At 41.9% G+C, this 23,680-nt stretch overlaps 1 protein-coding gene across 1 annotated transcript in view; it reads right to left on the reverse strand.

The window, feature by feature from the left end:
- The window catches only part of si:dkey-178e17.1 (tricarboxylate transport protein, mitochondrial), a 27,051-nt gene extending 3,856 nt beyond the window's left edge, over window positions 1–23,195 (reverse strand). Inside the window, exons 1-8 of the mRNA XM_010784210.1 lie at window positions 22,809–23,195; window positions 13,046–13,153; window positions 12,136–12,235; window positions 9,251–9,389; window positions 8,512–8,596; window positions 8,244–8,348; window positions 7,296–7,411; window positions 7,088–7,161 (exon numbers count right to left, since the gene is read on the reverse strand). Of these exons, the coding sequence (XP_010782512.1) occupies window positions 7,088–7,161; window positions 7,296–7,411; window positions 8,244–8,348; window positions 8,512–8,596; window positions 9,251–9,389; window positions 12,136–12,235; window positions 13,046–13,153; window positions 22,809–22,920 (839 nt within the window). The 5' untranslated portion in view covers window positions 22,921–23,195. The remainder of the gene's footprint in view (window positions 1–7,087; window positions 7,162–7,295; window positions 7,412–8,243; window positions 8,349–8,511; window positions 8,597–9,250; window positions 9,390–12,135; window positions 12,236–13,045; window positions 13,154–22,808) is intronic.
- Between the last annotated feature and the right edge of the window lie 485 nt (window positions 23,196–23,680).

A 23,680-nucleotide genomic window follows, 5' to 3' on the forward strand; every position in this document is an offset into this window, starting at 1 on the left:
GGGATAGACGACTGGTAGAAGTCCTCATGTGGGGGAGAGCCGAGGGAAGGCGAGGAGAAGGCGACCACGACGATTGCGCATAAGGGGGTGCGAGAGCAGCATGGTACCACACGAGCCGAAAGATCGACGTGACGAGCGGCTGAGACCTTGAGGGAGGGGCGGCGTGTAGGCTGTCAGTCTGTAGTTAGTGGTGATAAGTCTTAGGGTTAATTTTTTGAGTGGACAAGGTTTAGACGGATGAGTGACATCACGAGGGGGGTAATATACAGTAAACCACAAGGTGAACTGACCAGAGGAGGCTACTCACCAAGGACCCACAAACACAAAACATAAGTACAAGACAACGGCTAATCGCAAAAAACGACAACAAAAACAAATTGTTTTAACTGATGTGACAAGGAACCGACAGTACTTTCCGCGGGATTTTTCATTTTACACACCTCATATAATAATATTCACAAGTGGAGAACTGCCTAAGGTGTGCCCGGCCCAGTCGAAAACGTACTGGCACTGGGGACGTGTCGGGTAGCGGAGCAGACACACTATGGAGTCTGTGAATCCTCCATCCTGGGTTAACGTGCTCCTTCCGGCAGTCGGTCTCTGCTGTCCCTCCATTTCATAAACCGACCTATGAAATAAAAAGGTTTTTTCGTCCGTTCTACTATGTTTTTTCAGTGATAACTTAGAGTCAACTCTACTGTTGTTTTTTTTTTTCTTGTTTTATTTACTTTTAGAACAATGTAGTCTCCCCACCACTCCTCTGTTTTTGAAAAGTTATCGTCGTTTACTCTCGTATCTGGTAGCCGTTATCTGGCGTTTGCGTAATCTGGACCTTGTACTGTTCTCTGTTTTGCTTCGACTGTGACGCTCGTGACCCTCCTGTCCCACTTATTTGTGTCCCTCGGTCACATTGTTACTGTGTCCACATTGTTAGTGCCCGCCGACTCACTACTACTCGTGAATCCTTGTGTTCTTCTCTACTGTCCACTTTTGTTAGTCCTTTAATCTGTGTGGTCCTTTGATTGCTGTCTGTCCTTTCGTGTCCCTTTCTCTGGGTCTCTGGTGTATGTGTCCTTCCTTTTGTACTGTTCCATCTTGTCTTTTTGTGGGTGACTGGTGCCTGTGTGTCGATTGATTCCTTCTGGGCACCAGAATGCGTATGTGTTCCCCTTTTAGTCACCTCTCCATCCTAGAAGTACGGATCCAAACTGAAAAGTAACTGAAAGTTTTTTCTGAGTTGCAATATACATATATACGAAAGAGAGGACTCTCATAACACTGGATGTTTACCCACTTTCTTTCTGTTATGTCTTATTTGTGTAGAGGGGTTTCACAGGGAAGGATTTATTCACAAACGTGTAAACTTGTCCTTGCAAAATGTTTTAAAATGGCCCAAAGACCAAAACTTCATTGACATCTGTTGTCCAATGTTCTTCCACTACAAGCGTTGGGGTCTACCAACTAGTATAAAGCTCGGTCAACAAACACGACCCATCTAACAACAATCGCCTTCACGTGGAGGTGGGACACAACATTTACGATTTCATGTCTATAACCGCCCTATGTGCTTAATACCCTCCGCCAGAATTTACCGCTCCTCCTAAGAACGCTCGTTTCTTCTTACAACAAAGACCATTACAGACTCTGGTGTCGACACCAATTTTCTGTTTGTCTTTGTTTGATAAGACCGCCCTCCTACACCTACTTATGATAGTCATTTCTCTACAGTATTACAATTTATCTAAGGGACGGTTATTTGCTATGTCCTTTTCTTTAATTAAGTCAGTTTAATAGAATCTTTTACTTAGCTATGACAAAAGATCTATACAGGAGTAATTAACAAGACACTACTACAACACAAACGTCTAGCCAAGCATGAAGCGTCGCACGACGTCTGCACACCTGCCTCTCTGAGGCAAGTAGTCCTAACGAGAACTCGAGCCTCGAGGTGACCGAAGCTACCCTTCGTCTCTCTTTGCTCGTCGACCTGCTGCCAGATGCAGCATGTTTAGGTTGGTCCATGACTCTGAGCAAGTTTCTTTTTAATACACAAGAAAATTAACCCTTCATGGAGTACCAGCCCTGAACAGCTATTCATGCTGACCTGCTATATTAATGAATCCGTACCAGTCTAGTTCAGACTTCTACACTGAACAAGTGTCGTCCGGAGTAAACAGTGTAGTTGTCCGTGCCTTACTAGATCTTGTTATTTGTCTTGTTTGGTAACTTGTATTGTCGTCCTGGCACTCTCTTTTCGACGAGTTTCTCGGCAAGTCGCACGTAGAATAGACCTCGAAGACATACAATGACTCTCCCTACTGCCTCGTTTTTCCCTACGAAGTCAGGCTGAAATAAACTTAACATAAATAACTTACGTAGGAGACTAACCAGCAGAGGAACAGAGAACAGAGGAACAGAAAGGAAGTCCTCCTTGGTCCAAGTTGAAACTCGTGGGTCAAGTGGGAATTTCGGACAGCTTGGCGTCAGCAACGACGTGCCGAGTGACGACTCCTCCGACGTGGTTAGTCTTGCTTCGGCACAACCTCGAGCGAAGCCTGCCCGGTAGCGTACGGCAGAGGCTGTACTTGGACTGCCTAAGTTGGCTGCACGGCGCTAGGGCGCAGGTAAACTCTTGCTGGTGTCTCCTCGGCACATGGTAAATGGTGCCTCTTTTCTGGAGCCGACTTCCTCTTTGCAATGCCGGGTCCATCTGCTTGTTGTTGTTGGTTGTTGTTTGTTGTTGTTGTTGTTGTTGACCTGATCGGGATTGTTGTTGTTGACACGTTGAAAGAATTTGTCAGAATAGCACTAGATAAATAGAATAATTAGCATAGGTAGATCAGATAGTAGCATAGGTAGCATAGGTAGATAGGTAGGTAGATAGGTGCAGATAGTATAGCGTAGATAGGTAGATACGGTCACACCGTCACACACAAGACCATCCGGGGAACATAGATAGATCACCAGCGGGCCGCCACATATAAGCGTTAGGAGCTCACATCAGGATCGTACCTTCAAGCCAATGGACGATGTAGTACGTCAACATCAAATACAGACTCGTGAGATAGGTAAGAACACACATTCAGTACGTGAGCTTCTCAGGCTACCGTAGATAGGCAATGTTCAGTAGAGCTACGTAGGTGCCGCCTGCAACTTAGTGTTGAGCGTCGGTAGAACTGGTACCTTAGAGTAGTCACAGATAAAGCTAACTCTGTTACCCATTCCGGCCGCCTATCAGACCCTACAACCTCGAGTACGACCTTCTCCGTCAATAGTAGGGTGTCCGGCTGGACATAGCACATAGGATGAAAAGCATCACATCTACCGACTTATTATAGCTGATAGCATAGATAGCTCCCTCGGATACAGAGAGTCCATAACAGGTAGGTGGATAGTGTGGTGATATCGCGAGAATGTGAACCGGTCTATTCCACGTCTACGCTCATCGGTAGTTACGTACTCAGCACCCATCAGTCATTCCCAGCTCCTACTCCAAGAAACTCATTAGACTCGCGTCACCAATAAGGCCAATACAGGGCTGAGGTTCGGATCTGTATATCTCGTATTGAGGCCAAAAAACGACATCGGGCACGTTCTATATATCCTCTACTTCTCAAGCTGGTGACCTGAGTACAGGTCGAGAGACGCTCTCAAACAGGACGCTACCGTCAACCACGCACCTCCTTCACCTTCCAAACCCCCTTAACTCCCGAGTCACACAAACCAAAACGACCTTTTACATCTGGACCCCAGTCTGGAGCACGTAAACCTGCGGCCACTACAAAGCCATAAAAATTAACAGTGGTGAACAAAGATTCGTCAACAAATTCTCTCGTTCTTTACCCTACTGAGTATTAACCACCTGTACTGCCCTCAAGTCGCTATATACGGAGGGTACTCCCTTCTGCAGACTCAATTCATATATTTGTATCTTAATCCCCAGTCAACGCTATTACGTGAGAGAGCGGGTTTTTGACATAGAATGGATTGTGTAGAATTTCTAATGAGGAAGTTGGGATGACACTACAAAGAACTCTTCTTGTTGTGTACACTCTGTCACGCTCGTCGATAAGAATTATCGTTAGAGTCACCCGCCGGTACCACGACACTCACTTGGCCGAGTATAAACTAAAAGACAGAACGATACTCCATCCTTGTAACTTGAGTCGAACACTCTTCCACGCTTTTTATACTTCGATGGGCTAAATACATAATCGTTCAGGGGCGCTCTTACAAGTGACCAAGTGGTTGCTAGACAATGCAAACAATTCCTAACCTATCGTCACATCCACACATCGAGTCTTATAGGCAATTAAACGTGGTTTCATAGGCTAAAGAAAAACATACAGACTCAGTTTTAGAAAAAAACAAACGCACTTTGAGAATTAGACTTAGTAGAACTTATATAAGTAATAGTTATATCTATGTATTCACGGGATAGAAAAAAAGTATTCAGAGTAAGGTCGGTAGAGTAAGAAAAAATCCGATGAGAAAATTACCTCCCGCATCTTTCCCCGCCGATTTCATGACTGTGACGTTACTATCCAAGTCCCCTCACTATCATCAAACTACAAACTCTTACCGGACCTGGATAGTAATAATAACAATACAAACTCATCCAATCGCCAGAGATACAGAGAGTGAAGCTAGTAACGAAGAGGAGACGGTCCTATGACGACTGTGGTGCTGACAATCATGCGAGAAGCAAGATCAGCCCGGTGCCCATATTAAGGGTCGTTGAGAAGGACCTTGGACACAACATTAATTGGTATACACACACACATACACATTAAAACGCGCTGCGAGGGCGCTGAACCCTACATGTCTGTTATGAAGAGTTGACTCCCGACCACACAACATCAAGGAAGAACACAAAGGGACGCTCCCGGGTCGGGGCAGGGGACGATGTATCTGGTCCTCCATCTCGAGGCACCTAGAGATGCGTGTGCGCGTGTTCTGCGGTAACTTCTTCAAGACGCAGTACGCGTTATGAGTGTCCCGTTTAACGGCACGTTAAATATACTCGCAGTCAGACTCTTACCTATATTTGACTTTGGCCGAGTCAGAGCCAACTTCCTAATGTGACAATGAGCCCATCAACACTTGGTGGACATATATCATCTCTACAGTCACACACCCTCCTTTGTGACGACACTATGACGGTGCCTTGTGTGTGTGTGTGTGTGTGTGGTGTGTGTGTTTGTGTGTGGTGTGTGTGGTGTGTGTGTGCGTGTGGTGTGTGCTGTGTGGTGTGTGTGTCCGTCTCTGTCACCATAGTCACACGGTCGTCGACTCCAAATGTCGTTACCCTGGGCGGAGACGAGAAAGATTGCTGTACCAACTGACATTCTATTCGACCTATACTTTCTACGACGGCGACGAGACTCTCGTATTTTCCGTAGTCCTACACACACACACACAGCACACCCGAGACCACTACCCAACACACACACAGACACACGCAGACGACCGACAACACCACACACACAGACACAACACACAAGAGAAAACACGACACACACAACACAACACACCACACACACACACACAAACAACAATATACTCACTTTCGGTAGACGACGTAACACCTCAACTGCTCGACACAGACAAATGAGCGCGGAGGTTAACGATTGTCTGGAAGTAAAATAGGACGTCACGCGACGTTCTACAGTTTAATTACGCGGACTTTGTTTGTGCAAGACGAGACGTTGTTGTAATCGCGCGAGCAGTTACGATAATGCGCCATTAGAACAGTCACCGGTTAATTATTCCTTGACACAGAGAGACATACATATACGTTTGGTCGCATCGATCCTTAGTGCAGACAAACTAGAGTAGTCCCGATGTGTTCATTAAGTAGAGATACACATACAGGGTACCACTCATTTTCCATCTGGTGTGGACATGAGACCGATAGAGTCAATGGATGAAGATTGTTGCACGCAATAAAGACACGCGGACGACTATCTCTCTTCGTAATATTGGTAACTGGACACAAGATACTTTAGTCCTTCTGCTTGTCTGTTTTTTATTGTGTAGTGAAAGGGGTTCCATCTCTGTTGAGTGTTTTTTGCCTGGAACCACAATATCAGGCACATTAAACTAGACAACCACATAAGAGTCTTACTTGGGTTTACATACATATTGTATGCTGACACACAATTTTTTCTCTCAAAAGAACTACAGTTGTTTCTCCACGACTAGTTATGTAGGGCTTTGTAAGTGAGCAGTAGGTTTTTGAAGTTGATACGGGATTGAACAGGGAGCCAGTGGAGTTGGATGAGGATGGGAGTGATGTGTTCTGAGGCCTTGGTGCCGGTGATGATCTGGGCTGCAGAGTTCTGTATGATTTGTAGTTTATTGATGAGCTTGGTGGGTATGCCTGAGAGGATGGCGTTACAGTAGTCGATGCGGGACGTGAAAAATGCATTGACCAGGACTTCAGTGTTTGATTGAGAAAGGGATGGGCGGAGTCTGGAGATGTTACGTATGTGGAAGAAGGCAGTCCGGGTGATGTTATTTATGTGAGGTGAAAATGAGAGGGAGCTTTCGAGGATGACACCAAGGCTCTTAACTTGGCCAGAGAAAGGGATGGAGTAGCCATCAATGATGAGGTTTGAGGCAGGGGAGGATGGGGTTTTGGAGAGGATGGTTTTGGTGCCAACCAGCAGGGCTTCGGTTTTGCTGCCGTTGAGTTTTAGGAAGTTCCTGCTCATCCAGCTCCTGATGTCCTGGAGGCAGTTGGTGAGAGAGGTTGTGGGGAGGGCAGTGTTGGGTTTGCTGGAAATGTAGACCTGGGTATCATCGGCGTAACAGTGGAAATGGACATTATGATGACGGAGGATAGTGCCAAGGGGGAGTAGGTAGATAATAAACAGGAGTGGATATATATATATGGAATATGATATTGTGTTATATAAACTCTATATAAATAATTGGGTTGAACTAGAGTCAATAATTTGTGTTTCCATTTACAACAGCAAGCTTTAAAAGCAGTAGAGCAGCAGAGATAAGAGGGGATAAAGCCTGCTGTGCACCTAACTCTATAAACCAAAGCAAAAACAAAACAAAGTGAAGGCGTACTCACGCTGCCAAGCCCTCGTGTCTCATGATCTTTAATGCACAGTCCAATGTGCTTTTATATTTGTGTGCTTCCAGACCCTTTGGAAAGAAAAGAAAGGTATTGTTATTTCTAATCAATGACAACAGGTGGTAACAACTCAAAACAATTTCAACCAAAATGCCAGCAAAGAACACAAAAACCTGTGTTTAATCTCAGCCATCGAGTAATGTACCTGCATCCTTGTCTTGATGACATCTAGTGGTGTGTTTCCAAAGACACTGGCGGCTCCAGCTACAGCTCCAAACGTTCCCGTCACCAAGGGGTTCATGGCTTTATTGGGGTTGTCACCTGGTGAAAGGACATAACATGAGGAGTCAGTAACAGTGAATGCTTTGATGCAATTTCAGTCCTGGTACATCTCAGCTGAGTGCGTACTGTAGTTACTATCAGCAGCTCAGACGGCTGTGTCCCAATTCCATACACTATGCAGCATTAGAGTAACATTCATAGCATACTATTGCTGGGTCAGGACATTTTGAATGAAGTTCATTTTTGTAATCAAATTACATGGCAGTTACATAATCCATTGGAAAACATAGAAATCTAATCTAACATGAATATATTTGAAATGATTTGTTTTATTTTTTATAAATTGTAAAAAAAAGTATTTGTTATATTAACTTCAAAATCAATTATTAAAAATATTGCACATTTATACTTATATAAATCAAATAATCAAATGATCCTTATCCTAACAGTACTGGCAAAACAAGCTGCAACAAACTTTTATTGAAAGTAATAGCACCAGTTTTCATGAAACAAAGTCTCATATTTTATAAAATTGTAATAAAAAATGTTATTAAGTAATCCTTGTCAATATAACTTCAATACAGTTTTACGTGCTTACTTTTTCAAATCTGATTTCAAAATAAATGGTGATAATTTATAATCCATTATGACCAAACCCCAACTGTTCCCAGTCTGTATGCTTGCATTTCTTTGCAGGCAGACTTCTGCTTCTCAAAGGATCATGAAGTGTTTAGGCTAAACCATTACAGAGGAGCTACTTTAACAAATACCTCAACTCATTTACCAGCCCATCAGCAGTATTGGTCTTTTTAAATATCTCTCACACTTATAAACAGATAAACACATACAGAAAATATTGATGCACACTGACCTTTGTACCAGTTCTTGAGAGAGGTCATCACATAGAACCGAATGGCTTGGTTGGAGCCTTGCTTAAGGACTGTGGCAGTGAGACCCTGGTATGTCCCTCTTATTCCTGTAAGGCATGATAAGTAGGTACATTTATTATGCTCTTATATTTAATAAAAAATCATCATGTCTGGGTGCAACATGTTTTAATAACATTATGTTTGCAGCTGCATTACCCAGTCTGACCACGAGATGGCAGGTGAGCTACATGCATTGAAGCTGGTGTTTACCTTGGGCATTGATGATCTCCCTGACTCCATGGTAGAAGCCCTTGTATTTTGGGTTGGCTGATGTCTGGTCATGAATGAATTTAACCTTCAGAGATTCAAAAAAACAAAAAACAAGGTCAACCAAAACATGAAATATTGCTTTGCTTTTTTTCACACACACAAGGTGATAAAAACGGAACAAATGTTTAGTCTGGTCTTCTTTCAAAGTCACTTTTAAATGATACTGTCAATGTGCACGGACAGACACAATGCTTATCAAACAATTCTACTGAGATTATAATAAACTGAGAAGAGTGTTATCACATGTGTCTGCTGCTGAGATTTGTTATAGTAATGTAGCAGATGTTATATTTAGGAAAGTCTAAGAAAAACAGCGTGCTTTATCTGCGGATCATAAATATCTCAGATGCTAAATGAGAGTGATCATCCCATATACCAAAACAATACATTACTTCCATCTGGTCAGAGATACAGAACAATTAAATGGAGAAAAGCTTCCCGCCGGAGTTTTGTTCCTTCTGAAATAGCAGATTAGCCTTGCTGACACTGTTGTCAAGAGGAACATTGAATTAATGTACACAATAAGATAATGCATACTGTCTTTATCTGCATGATGCCACGTCTATATCCATCTGTTGCTATCTGTCTGTTGTTAAACATACTGTATATCTGTGTGTTTCTGTGTAGTGGCTGTGGAATCAAGTATCCCTCTGGGACAATAAATCAGGTGGTAACATACCTTAACAGTTTCCATGGGACACACCACGAAAACAGCCTCCAAGATGCCGGCTCCGAGCCCACACAGCAGGCCCTTGGTGCTGTCCAGGCGACCGTTCTCATCCCTCGCACGGTTGCTGAGGAACTCAAACACCCCGAACCTGAAGGGACAGAACAGAGACAGTAGGGAATTATGGGACACGTTAACACAGGATTGATGTAAGGCAAGAAACACATATATATACATATATATATATTTGGGATTATTGCCGCTTTAAAAACCCAAGATCACAGTGTATGTAAAGATGATCAAGTAAAAGGCTTGAGTACATTTGTAAAAGAAAACATACAGATGAGAGTACTGCAAAATAGCAGAATATACTTGTGGTACTATGGAATGTGAAAAAGGACACAGTAGATAATTATCCTGCACAACGTCAGCAGGATAATTATCTTTTTTCTGGAAGTACATGAGGATGTTTCCACTCATACATTTATTAATACATTATAACCACAGGGCAACAAACACCTCAGAAAAAAAACTGCTCTCATTTCAGAATATGATGTCAGCTTTTAGTTTATTGTCCTTAGTTTACTGGGCACTAATTAATGATGCACCAATAAAATGGTGTCTCAGTAACCGGAGAGTGACCAGCAACAGCTGCCATGGAGTCCAGCCCAGAGAGAGCGACAGAGACACAGGTGTGTTTTATGTATCTCTGCAATCAGAAAATGTTGTGCCAGTAAGTCCTGTGCAAGAAATGCTATTTATAGAAGGAATTCAATTGTAGAGAAAGATGGATGCTGTCCGGTACATTTAGCAAAAGGGCGGGGGAGGACAGATACTTGGCCTTGATGAATGCTTTGTTTTCCCCTCTGACGTTTCTTAGTCTGCTTTAACCATCTACCTGCCGCCATCACAGGACTCATCTCCTCTACCCGTCTCAGTGCCTTTCTTCCCATCTGCTTTTTTAGTTGAACATTTTCCTCTGCTCATTAACTTTCCACATCTGTTCCTCTGTCTCACTCCTTGCACACATTCAGTCCTGAAAGACTACACAATTAACTGATTCCTACTGTTGAACCGAAACAAACAACACATGAAAATAAATCCATCCTCCGCTCTCTTATGCACACCGCTTGCTCGTTACAAATAGTGTTTTGGCTTTGGAGAGAATAAAAAATGAAAGATTGTACTTAGGCTGCACCGAGATGGCGGTGCACTTAATGCCTAACCTTGTGAAACAAATGCTATTGGTTAAAAGCGGCTGGAGAGAAATATGCCACTGTCAGGCCTGGTCCTGTGCCAATTTACTCCCTGAATACTCCTCTCCCCATTTAACAAGTGGACTAAACTTCAGCGTTCAAATGTGACACATTGCGTTTTGGCCGACATTCACAGTCGGAGATGAGTCATTCTGGACAGTGCTGCCAAATCTTCATTAGTGGGTCTTTCTACAAGGTCAGTTGTGCTGATTACAAGAGGAGGTGAATAAGAGAGAGAAAAGGGCCATCTGGAGACTGTAAAGGAAAGAAAGAAAGGAAGCTGGGCAGACAAGGGCGAGATGTAAATATGGATGAAGGGTTAAGGGGAGGAAAAGGTCAAAGGCTCTCTTGTCTGTCCCTCTGATAGCTCAAGCAGGCGGTGTGACGCATGATGGTGCACAGGCAATCAGTTAATGGGATAGGGGAGAAAGAGGGTTGAGGAGGAAAGGAGCGATATACAGGGGGAGGGGAAGGATGCTAGAGGAAGTAAGAAGAGAACAGATCGACCAAGCGACTCAGGAGAAGTGATGTTCAATGAAAGTGCCACGGTATTCTCAATAAATCTAAATCGAACTGCTTCCAACGGCTTTAAATCTCCCCGTCATGTTCCATGTTTTTAATCAGTTTTTCATGTTTTGCTGTAAATAAACTAAAGGGAAGGCAAATTTATTTATATAGCACCTAATCGTACACAAGTGCTCTACAGGCACAGGATAGTAAATATAGAAGTATAAAATATTGTAAACCATTCAAAAGGAAGCTGATGCCAGCAGTAGGCAGCATAATGGAGATCGGTACACTCAAAGTAATTGCATAAGATATTTAACACAATAATAAAACTGAAAAGAAGAACTTGCAAACAACAGGTTATATATTTTATATATCTCATATGCAGAACCAGGAAATATTCTAAATCTCTCTGCTACTCGATGCCCAACACACACACACACACACACACACACACACACACACACACACACACACACACACACACAAGTCTCTATCTCAGTTCCCCTATTGAGACCCAGCCTGTTTTTGAGTGGCATCATCGCTCCGCCTGGCTGGACCTGTCTGCTTGATGGACAGGCAGGTCCAGCAGGGCTACTCCCATGACACATACACACACATGCACACACACAAACAATCACAAGAAAGAAAGAAAGACAGAGAAGGAGCGAAAGAATGAAACGGGGAAAAAAGACTCAGACACAGCAGCTTTGTCTGAAGATAAATGTCATTGCTGTAAAAGAATAATGTAATTATACTGAAGGCTAGTGTGGCATTTATGCCTTGCATTGTGGGTAATGGAGCAGAATAATTGGAACGTGTGAGTAGGCCTACTGTAAGTGTTACCAGGTAAAAGATCACAACAGCTCAGCTAAACGTGCTCGTTTTATTCCAGCCTTTACTGCACACATTTATTATAACATATATACTATATATGATATTTAAAAAAAACTCAGAAAATGTAAAGTGCTGTAATATCACATGTAACAGTGTTCAATTATTATTTGTATATGGATTTTACATTTTGAGCTACTTTACATACTGTAGGTAGAAATGTATGTTGCAAATTTAATTTAGCAAATATATATTTCTTGTGAATGTTCTTACAGTAAACATTTCAGTTATTTGACTCACCTGACAGCAGATTTGGGTATGGATCCATACACCAGTGAGCTGAGTCCTCTGTACAGCCCTTTAACTCCGTGACCCTGTACCGTCTGTTTCACACAGTCCCCTGCAGGAAGAAAATGTTTATTTTGATGTTTTTAATTAAATAGTTTATTATCTTGTTTTTTATTGATTGTGTCTTTGGTATGGAACGAGCCTTACACCAAAAGAGGAACATCTGTCCTAGCTAATCCAGAGGCTGTTTTCCCCAAATCTTTTTTTTAATTTTTTTTTAATCTATGGCTTACTCTTGGAGATGTCTCGAAGTCCAGTTATCAAAGTTCTGCTAGTTAGCCAAGTGCACGACTGAGCAGAGACGCAACAGCTGTCTCGAGCACTCATTAGCATGGTCTCCTATCCTCAGCGAGTCAGCCAATATAACACTTCCTGTGTGTGTGTGTGTGTGTGTGTGTGTGTGTGTGTGTGTGTGTGTGTGTGTGTGTGTGTGTGTGTGTGTGTGTGTGTGTGTGTGTGTGTGTGTGTGTGTGTGTGTGTGTGTGTGTGTGTGTGTGTGTGTGTGTGTGTGTGTGTGTGTGTGTGTGTGTATTAATGGTGGGTGTGCAACGGTCTGTTCTAAGTCATATAAACAAGCGACAGCCTGCCAGAATCCCTAATGTACCTGGGGATGGTGGGTAATTATATAATGAGCTCCTGAGAGAACCACAGAGACACGATGAAGTACAGAATATACTGTAGATAGATAGATAGATAGATAGATAGATAGATAGATAGATAGATAGATAGATAGATAGATAGATAGATAGATAGATAGATAGATAGATAGATAGATAGATGCTTTTTGGTTTCTCTTAAAATTCATGTAAAATGTCAGAACCGAAACTGCAGAAACATTGTCATTAACATACAAAAAGCTCACCTATTCCTCTGTATTTGGGTGGATTGGCCCTCTCATCCAGCTGTAACTGGGTCTTGACATACTCTGTTGGGAAGGTGATGCAGATCTCTATTCCACCTGCAAGGCCCCCTGAAAAACACAGAGAATCATTGTTTGTTAATATATGGAGCACAAAGAATTGGTATAAATTAACTTTAATGTGAACAAAAAACCAATGCCCAAGCAGGAAAAGGAAGCTTTGTTGACATATTGCCTAAACCTATCATACCATGCCTGCCTGGCTGCAGCCTAAGAAAGCCTGATTCAGTTCCCCATCCCCTTTATGAATTGCAGGGATGTGCCATTACGTTATGGATCATTACAGAGACTCCACAAATGGCTTTCCCTCCATAAACATTAAAAGCGCCTCAGCTGATGGAGGAAGAGTAACGAGTAGAGCAAAGATAAATCAACTGTTCCTACCACGGCTAAACTACACAGCGCCTGTGCTGTTTGAGAGGAGAGGAAAGGGTTGTGTGAGACAATTTATCTGCCTCTCAAATTATCTATCTAGATTGAAAATACACTAAAAGAAAGAAATCAGAAGTGAATGAATAAGCGTCTGTAAGAGTTCAGCCTGAAACCAGCACAGAGGATGAGTTGAGTGGATGAGGACAAGTGTCCAAACGCGAGGCCGAATCACAACACGATGAGTCACGAGGCAGGGAGGGAGGATGGAAAGAGGGCTGACATTAATTTAATTATCTGCTCAGGCTGCAGGGAGGGGCTCCATTACCCAGGCCAAGACCCTCCATTGACTCAATGACACATGAAACCAAGCACTGGGCAAGGGATACACACAGACGTCGGGTGGTTACACACAGACATAAAGACAGGCCCCCCCAAAAAATAAAAAAACATTATGAGGAAAATGTTACTGTACATAATGTGTATTTGTGTTAGTCAGAACACGAGACATTCAAAAACCCATGAATGGTCACAAACTGAAATGCCTTTTCTGTCCCATGGACAATCTAAATCTGGCACAAAGAGAAGTGGCTTCAACAGGAAGTGGTTGTCTATCTGTTTTTGGGAAATACCAGTTGAGATGTTTTATGAAGAAAAGAATAGTAGCTCAGATGCTTTTAAAAGACTTCCCAGTCAAGAGTTCCCATTTGATTACAAACAATACCCTAAAAAAAAGCCTCTTCATGAAGAATATTAAAGTGATAAAGTGATCCTTCCAACTATTTTCATGGCATATGTTTTTGTTTGGAAAATCCAGATACACTGGGGCATTCATATGCTGCTTTCCTCCAACTCTCTGTGGGGAATTTAATGTCTCTTGTGTTACTACAGTATGACTCAGAGCTTGAACCAGTCGTTTTGTCGATAATTGAGTCCTAAAATCCTATTTCTTTAAACAGGAGAATAACATAAATTCACGTAAAATCAACAAGTTTCAAAACATTTTTTAAATGTAATTATCCATCTTATCTTGTTTCTTGTTTGGAGTTATGAGATCACTCAAAACGTTTCTCATACTAAGACTACTGGCAGAAATGTTCTTTGTTTTAAGAAAATTAAGTCTTACAAATCTGTTAGTGAGGCAGTGTTCTTTCTTACAGTTTAAACATGCATGTGAGCGATTTAGCTCTGCAGTTTTGCACTCGTCACTGTTGTCAACACAACCTTTATCCCTGTGACACCTCAAAGCCAAGTCTCCACTTAAGATAAAAACATATATTTAACCCAGGACACACACTAAAGGACTATAAGTAGATGGCAGTGTAATTCAAATGAAATACCCAAAGTTTCTATGCACACAGTCGTGGCCTTTTGCATAAGCGACGTCTCAGTTTGCTCAAGCCTTAAAAGCATCTGACTCACCGTGTTCTCTTTGTCTGCACCCCCCTTTTCTGTGGGAACGACTGATTTAATAAAGGAAATCAATAAGGAAAATGGCTTTTACTTAAGGCTGCACACTTATCTAACATAACCATTAAGCGTAATTTATCTCAATGTGATCTTATTCTCAAATTCTAATATTGAAATTGTGTGATTCAACTATTAGTTAAAATCCACACCAAAATGTTTTAAAGCATGACATCCCTAAATGATACAAAACTGAGCACCACTAAGCAGAATCATGACACACACACACACACACACACACACACACACACACACACACACACACACACACACACACACACACACACACACACACACACACACACTTTAATCACAGAGCACAGGACTAGAAGACAGAAACCTGATTTAAACCTGACTAGGACAACATGAGACCTGAAGTCATTTGTTTGGCGTGGAGGACGAAGTGTGTGTGTGTGTGTGTGTGTGTGGTGTGTGTGTGCGTACCTGTGCAGCAGCAAGGTTCTCTGCGTCCTCCTTCCTGCTGGTGGCGGGGAAGAACACGATGTTGTCGATGGTCTGGATCAGCTCCAGCTGAACCACACATTTTATCAGCAGAGAGGAGAAGAGGCGCTGCTCCTGGAGCTCTGAGGAGAGAACACACACACTAACAGTGAGGATACACACACACACACACACACACACACACACACACACACACACACACACACACACACACACACACACACACACACACACACACACACACACACACACTTACTGATGGGCGTGTTTCCGTACTGGCTCTGTCGGCGTGTTTCCATGGCGACCCGCTCGGTGCTGCTGACTGAGTTTTGGTCGTCTGAGCGGCTCTGGATGTCCAATGACTTCTGGGAAACGGAGTCCTAATTATCAAAGGGGGCGGAGTTACTACTGTGTACAACATCAACAACAAACAACAACTAGATGCATGCAATAGATAGGTATATCATGTAGGTTTCCTCACCAGCTGTTTGTCTGTCTGCTCTCCCTCTGCAGGGCTCCATGTTAACAGCCTGGGAAACAAACACATGACCTGAGTCTAGTTTCCTTTAGTTCAGATCTAAATACAAACGCTCGACTAGTTCTCTTCATATCTCTCGTCTTTGTGCTGCAGATCTTACGCGTGAGGGATGGTGGTCTTGAAGATGTCCAGCATGCAGGTGCAGGTTTTGTCCCAGGTCTCCAGAGTGAACTTCTCTCCGTTCAGGATCACAACGTTCTCCAGACAGTTGGTGCCGGAGCGAGCCAGCTGCTCGTTATCTGATGAAGACATCATGAAGAAGAGGAGGATCAAATAGAATAACATTTGACAATAATAATATTTCATATTTTAAATCCCCAAAATATAAACTAGAAGAAATGCATTTGTGTTTTTGAAGTAAAAGTAGATGTTTTTAACTAACTTAGTTTCCTACATTATATGTTCTAGCCTCGTTGTCCTTCTCTCCTGCCACAGTTTGAGTATTGAGATTATATTTTAATAATCCTCCCAGCTGCTCCTTATCTGGTGAAGACGCCATGAAGACGTTTCTGCCCTTTCTCTGCAGAAAAGGATCACGTGTGTTCAGATGGTTTTCTAATGGAGTGTCTCACCTGGCTGTGTGTGNCTCCTGGGGGACAATCCCCCCAGACCCCCCTTATGGGGTTAGGTTTTCAGCACGTGTGCCTTTTTATGTTATACAGTTCAGCTTTGATTCCATCATCTCATTAAACCTTATTTAAAAGAATTGTTTTGTTCTGTGAAGGGATATAAGGGATATATGCACTGTACTTCACTTTAATTAATATTGTATACTGCAAAGCGTATATTACTGCAGGATCTTTTGTTGAATAGATTTGAGTGGTTCAAAATTTCGGGTCGCGATCTATTGACTAAGGAAAAAGTGGGTCCTGAGGCCTGACCAGTTGAGAACCACTGGTATAGAAGGTAACACTGTGCATGGACAGTGATTTTATAGTTCTACCAACACTACAGATGTGAAAATTACGCCTGTATTTGAAAATTACACATACTAATTACGTACACGATATTAAAAATCTGCTATAAAATCTTCTTTCTAATGGATGACAACATGAATATAAGTGAGCTACTGAGGTTGGGTGAGAAGGCTCCCTGTGAGCGTTCACGTTTCACCCAAAGATGTGTGAAGGTGTTAAGGTTGGGGTTCTAATGACGTTCTTTCATACCAAATTTGAAAATCCATTGCATTATGGACCTGGCATTTTGCACTAGAGTCACGTTAAAAACAGGATGGACGAAAAGTCAGGGGATCGTCAAAGTCATTGAGGTTTATCCTCTGGTCACTATGGACATTTTTAATTACTTTTAGAGCAATCCATCTAATGATTGTTGAGAAATTTCAATAAAAAATAAAGAAAACGTCAACCTGCTAGCGACACTTGAGGTTTACAAGACCATCCTCTGGGGACCACAAATCTCTATATCACTACAATCCATCCAACAACTTATACTTCGTTATATATGTGTAGGTGTAAACACATTTCCACAAATCTACTGATGCATGCTGCACACACAGACACAACTTCAGAGCCACTTTTCTCACCGTAAAGAGAGACACAGAGGCCGCCAGCTGACAGGGAAGAACTGTCTCTGAAATCTTGTCCTGCCTGCTGTGGTGACTCTAATGAGCATCCAACACATCTGGTCCACAAAAAAAACAACATTCATTTTTGGATCAGCTGACTATCTAGCATGGTGTCTGGATGTGGCAGGTTCTAAAATGTGTATTTTATTTTCCTTAAGATAAATATTTTTAAAGCAGTGTTGCAAAAAACTGAAATGTAAGATGTATTGGTACCACTTTACAATAAGACTACCCTTATAAAGGATTCATAAAGGATTTATAATTAGTTTATGAATTAGGTTGTAAACACTTTATTAATCATTAAGAACCATTTATAAACCAGTTCTAACATAGTTTTCATCAACACATTCTCACTATTTGGCAAGATGACTAAGCCTTATATTGGCTACTTAGCGACAATCAACTCAGTGAGCAACAGATACCAAGGATGCTGGCTGATGAAGAAGACAAAGTAAGCTAAGTAGCCAATATAATACTTAGCAGTGCAGATAAATGTGGGCTCACTATTTGGCAAGCAACCGGTCACAGTTGCCCTGTTTATCTCATGTCTTATAAAAGCACATTACATTACATGACACTTGTCAGATGCTTTTATCCAAAGCGACTTACATACATTCAGTACAGTGGACAATCCCCACAGGAGCAATTTGAGGTGAAGTCTCTTGCCCAGGGACGCAACGACATGCTGACTGCAGTGGGACTCGAATTTGCTACCCCCTAATTCGAAGTCCAGCACACTGAGCCACAGCCTCCCTATCCTTATGAATGACTTATAAAGTGTTCATAACCTAATTGATAAATGAATTACAAACTATTCGTAAACCTTTTATAAGGGTAGTCTTATTGTAAAGTGGTACCGATATTTTTTTAAGTGACTCCATGTCCGGCTAAGACAAACTCATTCCAACAGTCAAGTGTGTAACTACTGTACGTGTGTTTTTTGGTGTATGTACCAGCAGATTCATAAGCAGTTTTCCAGCATAATCAATTTATTATTCATCCAGATGTTCCTTATTTAGATTCCTTTAAATTCTCTGGAGTCAGGGGGAAGATGTTATTAAGTCTATATCTCCAGTCCAAACAGAGAACATAGCCAGAGGACTGATGTACTTCAAACATGAGGTGTCCTAATAAGAGAACCGTCATATTCCTGTTTGCCCAGAGCAAAACATGAAAAGAATTATTCATCTGACGCCTGGCCTTTAAGCCTTCCTCTGTCCCGCTCAACACTCCCTAATGCTTCACTGATGTTTAATTACTGGGAGGATGCTGATTAATTTTACATAGGAACTATTTTAACTGCAGCATGCAGATTGTTTGCTGATTTACATGAACGGGACAACTGCCCATAGGTTGATTTGACACTGTGTACAGTAGTAGACAAAGCTGCAAGGCTCTTACCAGATAAAGAATAAAAACGTTTGGCTTTCCATGCTTTACATCACTGATTCATAACTGTTTTTTTGTCAAAACTCTCTAAAAATCTTCAATATAACTCAGTAGGAAGCAGATAGAGAACAACACTTTGAGGCCTTTAAAAGATTGTTGTTGGGCGACCATCTTTCAACTCTACGACGTGTTTCACTAAGGTAATTACTTTAAAATGAATGACCCTGCTGTGATTATATAACTTTGACAAATTATAGCAAATACCTGACAACCCTGATTAATTATATCAAACAAGCCCAGTTTCTCTACACAATAGTGACATCAATTAAAACCAGTGGCTAATTGAAAGAGAAAATATATATAGAAACCATCAGTCTGTTGTTGAAAATGATAAGGCAAGCATCTAAAAGCATATGTGTAGTGCGGAAATGAAGCAAGCAATTAAGAAACTAATAATGTATTATTAAGTCGGCAGTCATATGGGTCTAACATATTTAAAATTACTGTGCTGATTTCTGCACAGCTATTTGTTTGTGTGGATGCATAACACCAATATGTAGCTGACAGGCGGGGGGAGGTGTTAAAGGGGTGCACTGTAATTTATCATCTAGCAACTCCTGGTACTCAGGGTGTGCAGGCATCAGCACAGGGGAGGGGAGGAGACTGTGTACGTCACCGAGGCAACATGGAGTAAGCGCACAATTTGACAAGCCCTCTGAGCCTGAGAGGAGACAGCCACTCAGAGAATTTAACAGGCTGCCCTGAGGCCAGAGAGAGAGACGGAAAGAGAGCAGGAAAAGTGACATAAAAACACACTTTTCTCAGTGGAGAATCAAATCTATCCTGTTATCAAGATAATAATGAAAATACTTTCCCTCTCCGTCTATCCCTCTGCTTTCTAGGCTCTTCTCAGAGGGGTAATAAATGAATGCGACAATAGAACAGTGTATGAATGCACAGCAGACAGTGAATCAGGACCAGGGACCCATTTAGAGCGCTCTCTCTCCCTAAGGCTTCACACAGATAAAGCTCTCACTACTTCCGTGTCTGATCTTCAGTCATCACCACTGACTGTTGAGGGAAGACTTGAACTAGCCGAGAGCTCACAGACCTCTAAAAGCTTTGGAAATGTGCACCCATCCTCCCCAACCACTGTCTATGTGGGATCTTTAATCCATTAGGCTTTGACCTTCTACTTCTTGCTTTGTCTACACAGAGCCTTTGGGCATGTGCGTAAGGCTGGCTATCAGCACACAGCCATACTGCTAAACATGACAGATACATTTTAAGTGGCATTAGCATGTCACAACACTGTGAGACATGTCAATTGGATTTATGCACTGCTACAGATAGGTGAGGAGATTTGGTATCGAGACAATGTAAACAATCAGCTGAGCTTTTTGATAGACGACATCTCAGGGCAGATTCCAAAAGAGAGTTAATCTACTGCTGAGTCATGCCAATAATGTACTATCATTAAACTACTACTGACACACACTGTCATTTCCAAAATCTTTGGAAGACAGTGATAAATCAATGCTTTCTTGATCAGGAGGAGTCAGAGGGTGCACAGTGTTGAGACAGAGTGAATGAAGTCATGCCGCTGTTGCAAAACTGGACAGACAGGCTGAAGACGAGCTGAACGACACCGGGAGCAACACTGGGCCATTTCCAGTCAATCAGGCTCCACGGGGCTGAGGGGGGAGGGGAAAGGTCTCTCCACGGCCACATTTCCATTCCTCGGTGGCTGACAGGACGAAACGAGTAGGGACTGTAGAGGGACTTTTTTCTCTTCGTCTCTACCATGTAACACATAACTAATGTATGCAACAGTTGTTTTTATATGTTTTAATCCTCTTTGAATCTCTTTGGATACACCTTGTTGACAGGGCAGATTGGTGCTTACAGTAACGAGTTCCAAAATACATTAGAGCATAATCTTTATTTTGAATTAAAGTACCATATCAATAGGAAGGTATAAAGCATATGTGGACATAGGGTTTGATGGTAATGTAGACGGTCTCTAATGTCAAATGTATTTGTTATTCTTTATTTGTTGTCATTGTGTATGATGTGTATATGTTTCTTGTGTGTCCCATTGTGTTAACATGAATCTAAATCTATATTGAATCGGGCATTGCAAATGTTTCCCATTTACAGCAGCTGACAGAGCAGCGTGTATGTTACTGTTAACATATGACTACACAGTAACAGCAGAAAACTAAAATAACTGTAAGTTGCAGCTTTAAATTGTTTTTTCAATCTTCAATCAAAAGTAATTAATTCAAAACAATAAAATATTCAGGATGTATGTGGTGCCAGAAAACAAGACTGAAATCAACAGAGTGCAGCCAAATATCAGCATGTGACCTTAATACAGCAGCATCTCTGTGAAGCGCTTCATCAACGGATCTGCTGCACCCGATCATCAACACAAGGGGGAGGGGGGGTAGAGCAGCAGGACAGGAGAGTCTGAACCTCAGCGGGGATAAACTGATGAATCACAGGTATGGCTAAAACAAGCATCAGCTGAAGTGGTGCTAAACCAAAAAGTCAATTCATAGATTTGTTAAAATGTTCCACTTAATATTAGTTGAATGTGCAGCTTCACTTCATAGATTGTTTTAATATTCTGTTTCATATTATATACAATAATAAATTATGTGTTGTTTTTTTTTAAGCTGTCAAGCCAAGAAAGTCTGGTCACTCTCTGGTTACGTCATATCAATATTTCTGGACATTTTATTGACTATAGAGTTAACCCATTATATTCTATTTAAATGATTGTTGTGAGGAAAATATTGTTTTTCCAGTTGCAGAATTGTCTGGTAATAACCATAGACTGTATAGAGACTACAGCACATCATTTATATTTGAGAAAGTAATCCAACTACGTCTATTCATTAGCTGCTCAGGGACTTTTAGATCTTATATAACATTATGTACACCAGAAAAATGGATTGCGATCAGTTATGGTAAAGATTAATTTGGTTGATGTCTCTAAGAAAAGGTATATTTTAATGTACAATTCCAGGAAAATTCTGAAAATCATATGATCAAGAGAAATGCTTAACATTAAAGGTCTGTCCTCTCGCTCACCTTCATACATGAGACATTGTTTAAATGGCTAGTGCTTGTCTCAGGAGAAAGTGTCCCCTACACTGCTGCGTGCATCAAACCACTCTAATACCATTACGTAAAGTGCACTGGAGGTGATCTGTAGATTAGATGGATACAATCACATCAGTGCTGCAGGTAAGATCTGCCTCTGGCACTGTCAGTAAGAAAACTCTTGTTTTTCTTGGGGAAATAAACTCTTACAAATTTTTTTTTTTCTTTTACAACTGCTTCAAGGGTCAGGGGGTCAGAATCAGAAATTGGTGGAAGATCTATAACACTGTTAAAATACCTCGTTTTACAGCTCATCGTTTGTCTTGAGAAACATGTTTTGCAGCTCTCACATACTTCCTCTGTGCAGCTCCACTAACTAAAGTGAAACGTGTCATTAAGGAAGAGAAACGCCCTGGATGTGATCCGTGCAGCCAAACAGACTCGAGATAAAACGAAATGGAAAAAAAACGTCTGCACAGTCGTAACAAATAACTAACATCTCGTTTATAATTTAGAAATGAAAACCTGTTTGTGCAAAATAACAAAAACATGGTTGACCTTACATGACTTTCTTTGGGTGTGACTACATGAAGTTAAATCAGTGTTTAAATGGTTACATGTTTTGCCTTCATAGATATTTCCAGTATGCATTATTGTTGCAACATAATTTCACAGATTATGACTATATTTAACAATAATTACAATAAAGTTATAATCACCCAGCATTTTAACCAGTGACATTTTGTCAAACGCTGACTTTTCCGCTTGACAATTAATTAACTTACCTGCCAGGATGGCTTTCCCCGGGTGGGTCAGTTTAGCTTTCCCCGCCGGAGCCGCGGCCGCCAGACACCGGGGTCTGGGGAAAGGGCTGATAAATGTGCCTCTACCCTGCATGATGACGGTAAAATGAACAGTAATATCTAGAAATCTAGTCTTGTGATGTTTTCTTCTATTAGGTAGCTTGCAGTTTGTTTTCCCAAGTAGGCTGGAGCGCGCAACACATGGACGGATGCTGTCTGATGCGCTTCTGATACCGGTGACGCGCGGAGCTTCCAGCTGATCTGCTGACAGTGGGCGGAACCCGGGACTATCAAGGAAGTTGGGATCTTCTATAGCCAATATCTGCGATGTGTGGCCATGGTAACTAACGCTGTATCACGACTGAAGCGCGTAGGGGAGAGCAAAGCAACCCGGAAGCAAGGAGGCGCGGCCGGAGCAGTTTCTCCGTATCTGCCGCGTGTACAAAAGTGAATTTCAACAAGCCTGTAGTGCGACTGACAGGGGTCAGGGGGTGAGAGGAAGCTGGCCACCTTTATTCCACAACAGAAAAAGGGCGGGGCGCAGCCTCTCAGGATTTGCATTACCATTTAAATGCAGCTCAGAGAGGGAGAATAAAATCGGTTTCCCCTGTTATTACATATTTTACTACCAAAACCTTCTGTGTTTTCCCAACAGCAGCCAGTATTAGGTCGAGACAGCCCGGCTACACCCCCTCCGAACAAAGAGACACAGAAACCATCAATCGGGTCTTGGCAGCTTGGTAACCAAAATGTCAGTGTAGCAAGGGATGGAAAAAGGGTACAGCAAAAGAAACCATGGCATAAATGTTCCCAGCTGTTCACACCTCCAGAAACACAAAGCATAGACATTGAAA

Source organism: Notothenia coriiceps, unplaced genomic scaffold (assembly GCF_000735185.1).
Source record: "Notothenia coriiceps isolate Sejong01 unplaced genomic scaffold, NC01 NC01_scaffold00026228, whole genome shotgun sequence".
NCBI classification, from domain to species: Eukaryota; Metazoa; Chordata; class Actinopteri; order Perciformes; family Nototheniidae; genus Notothenia; species Notothenia coriiceps.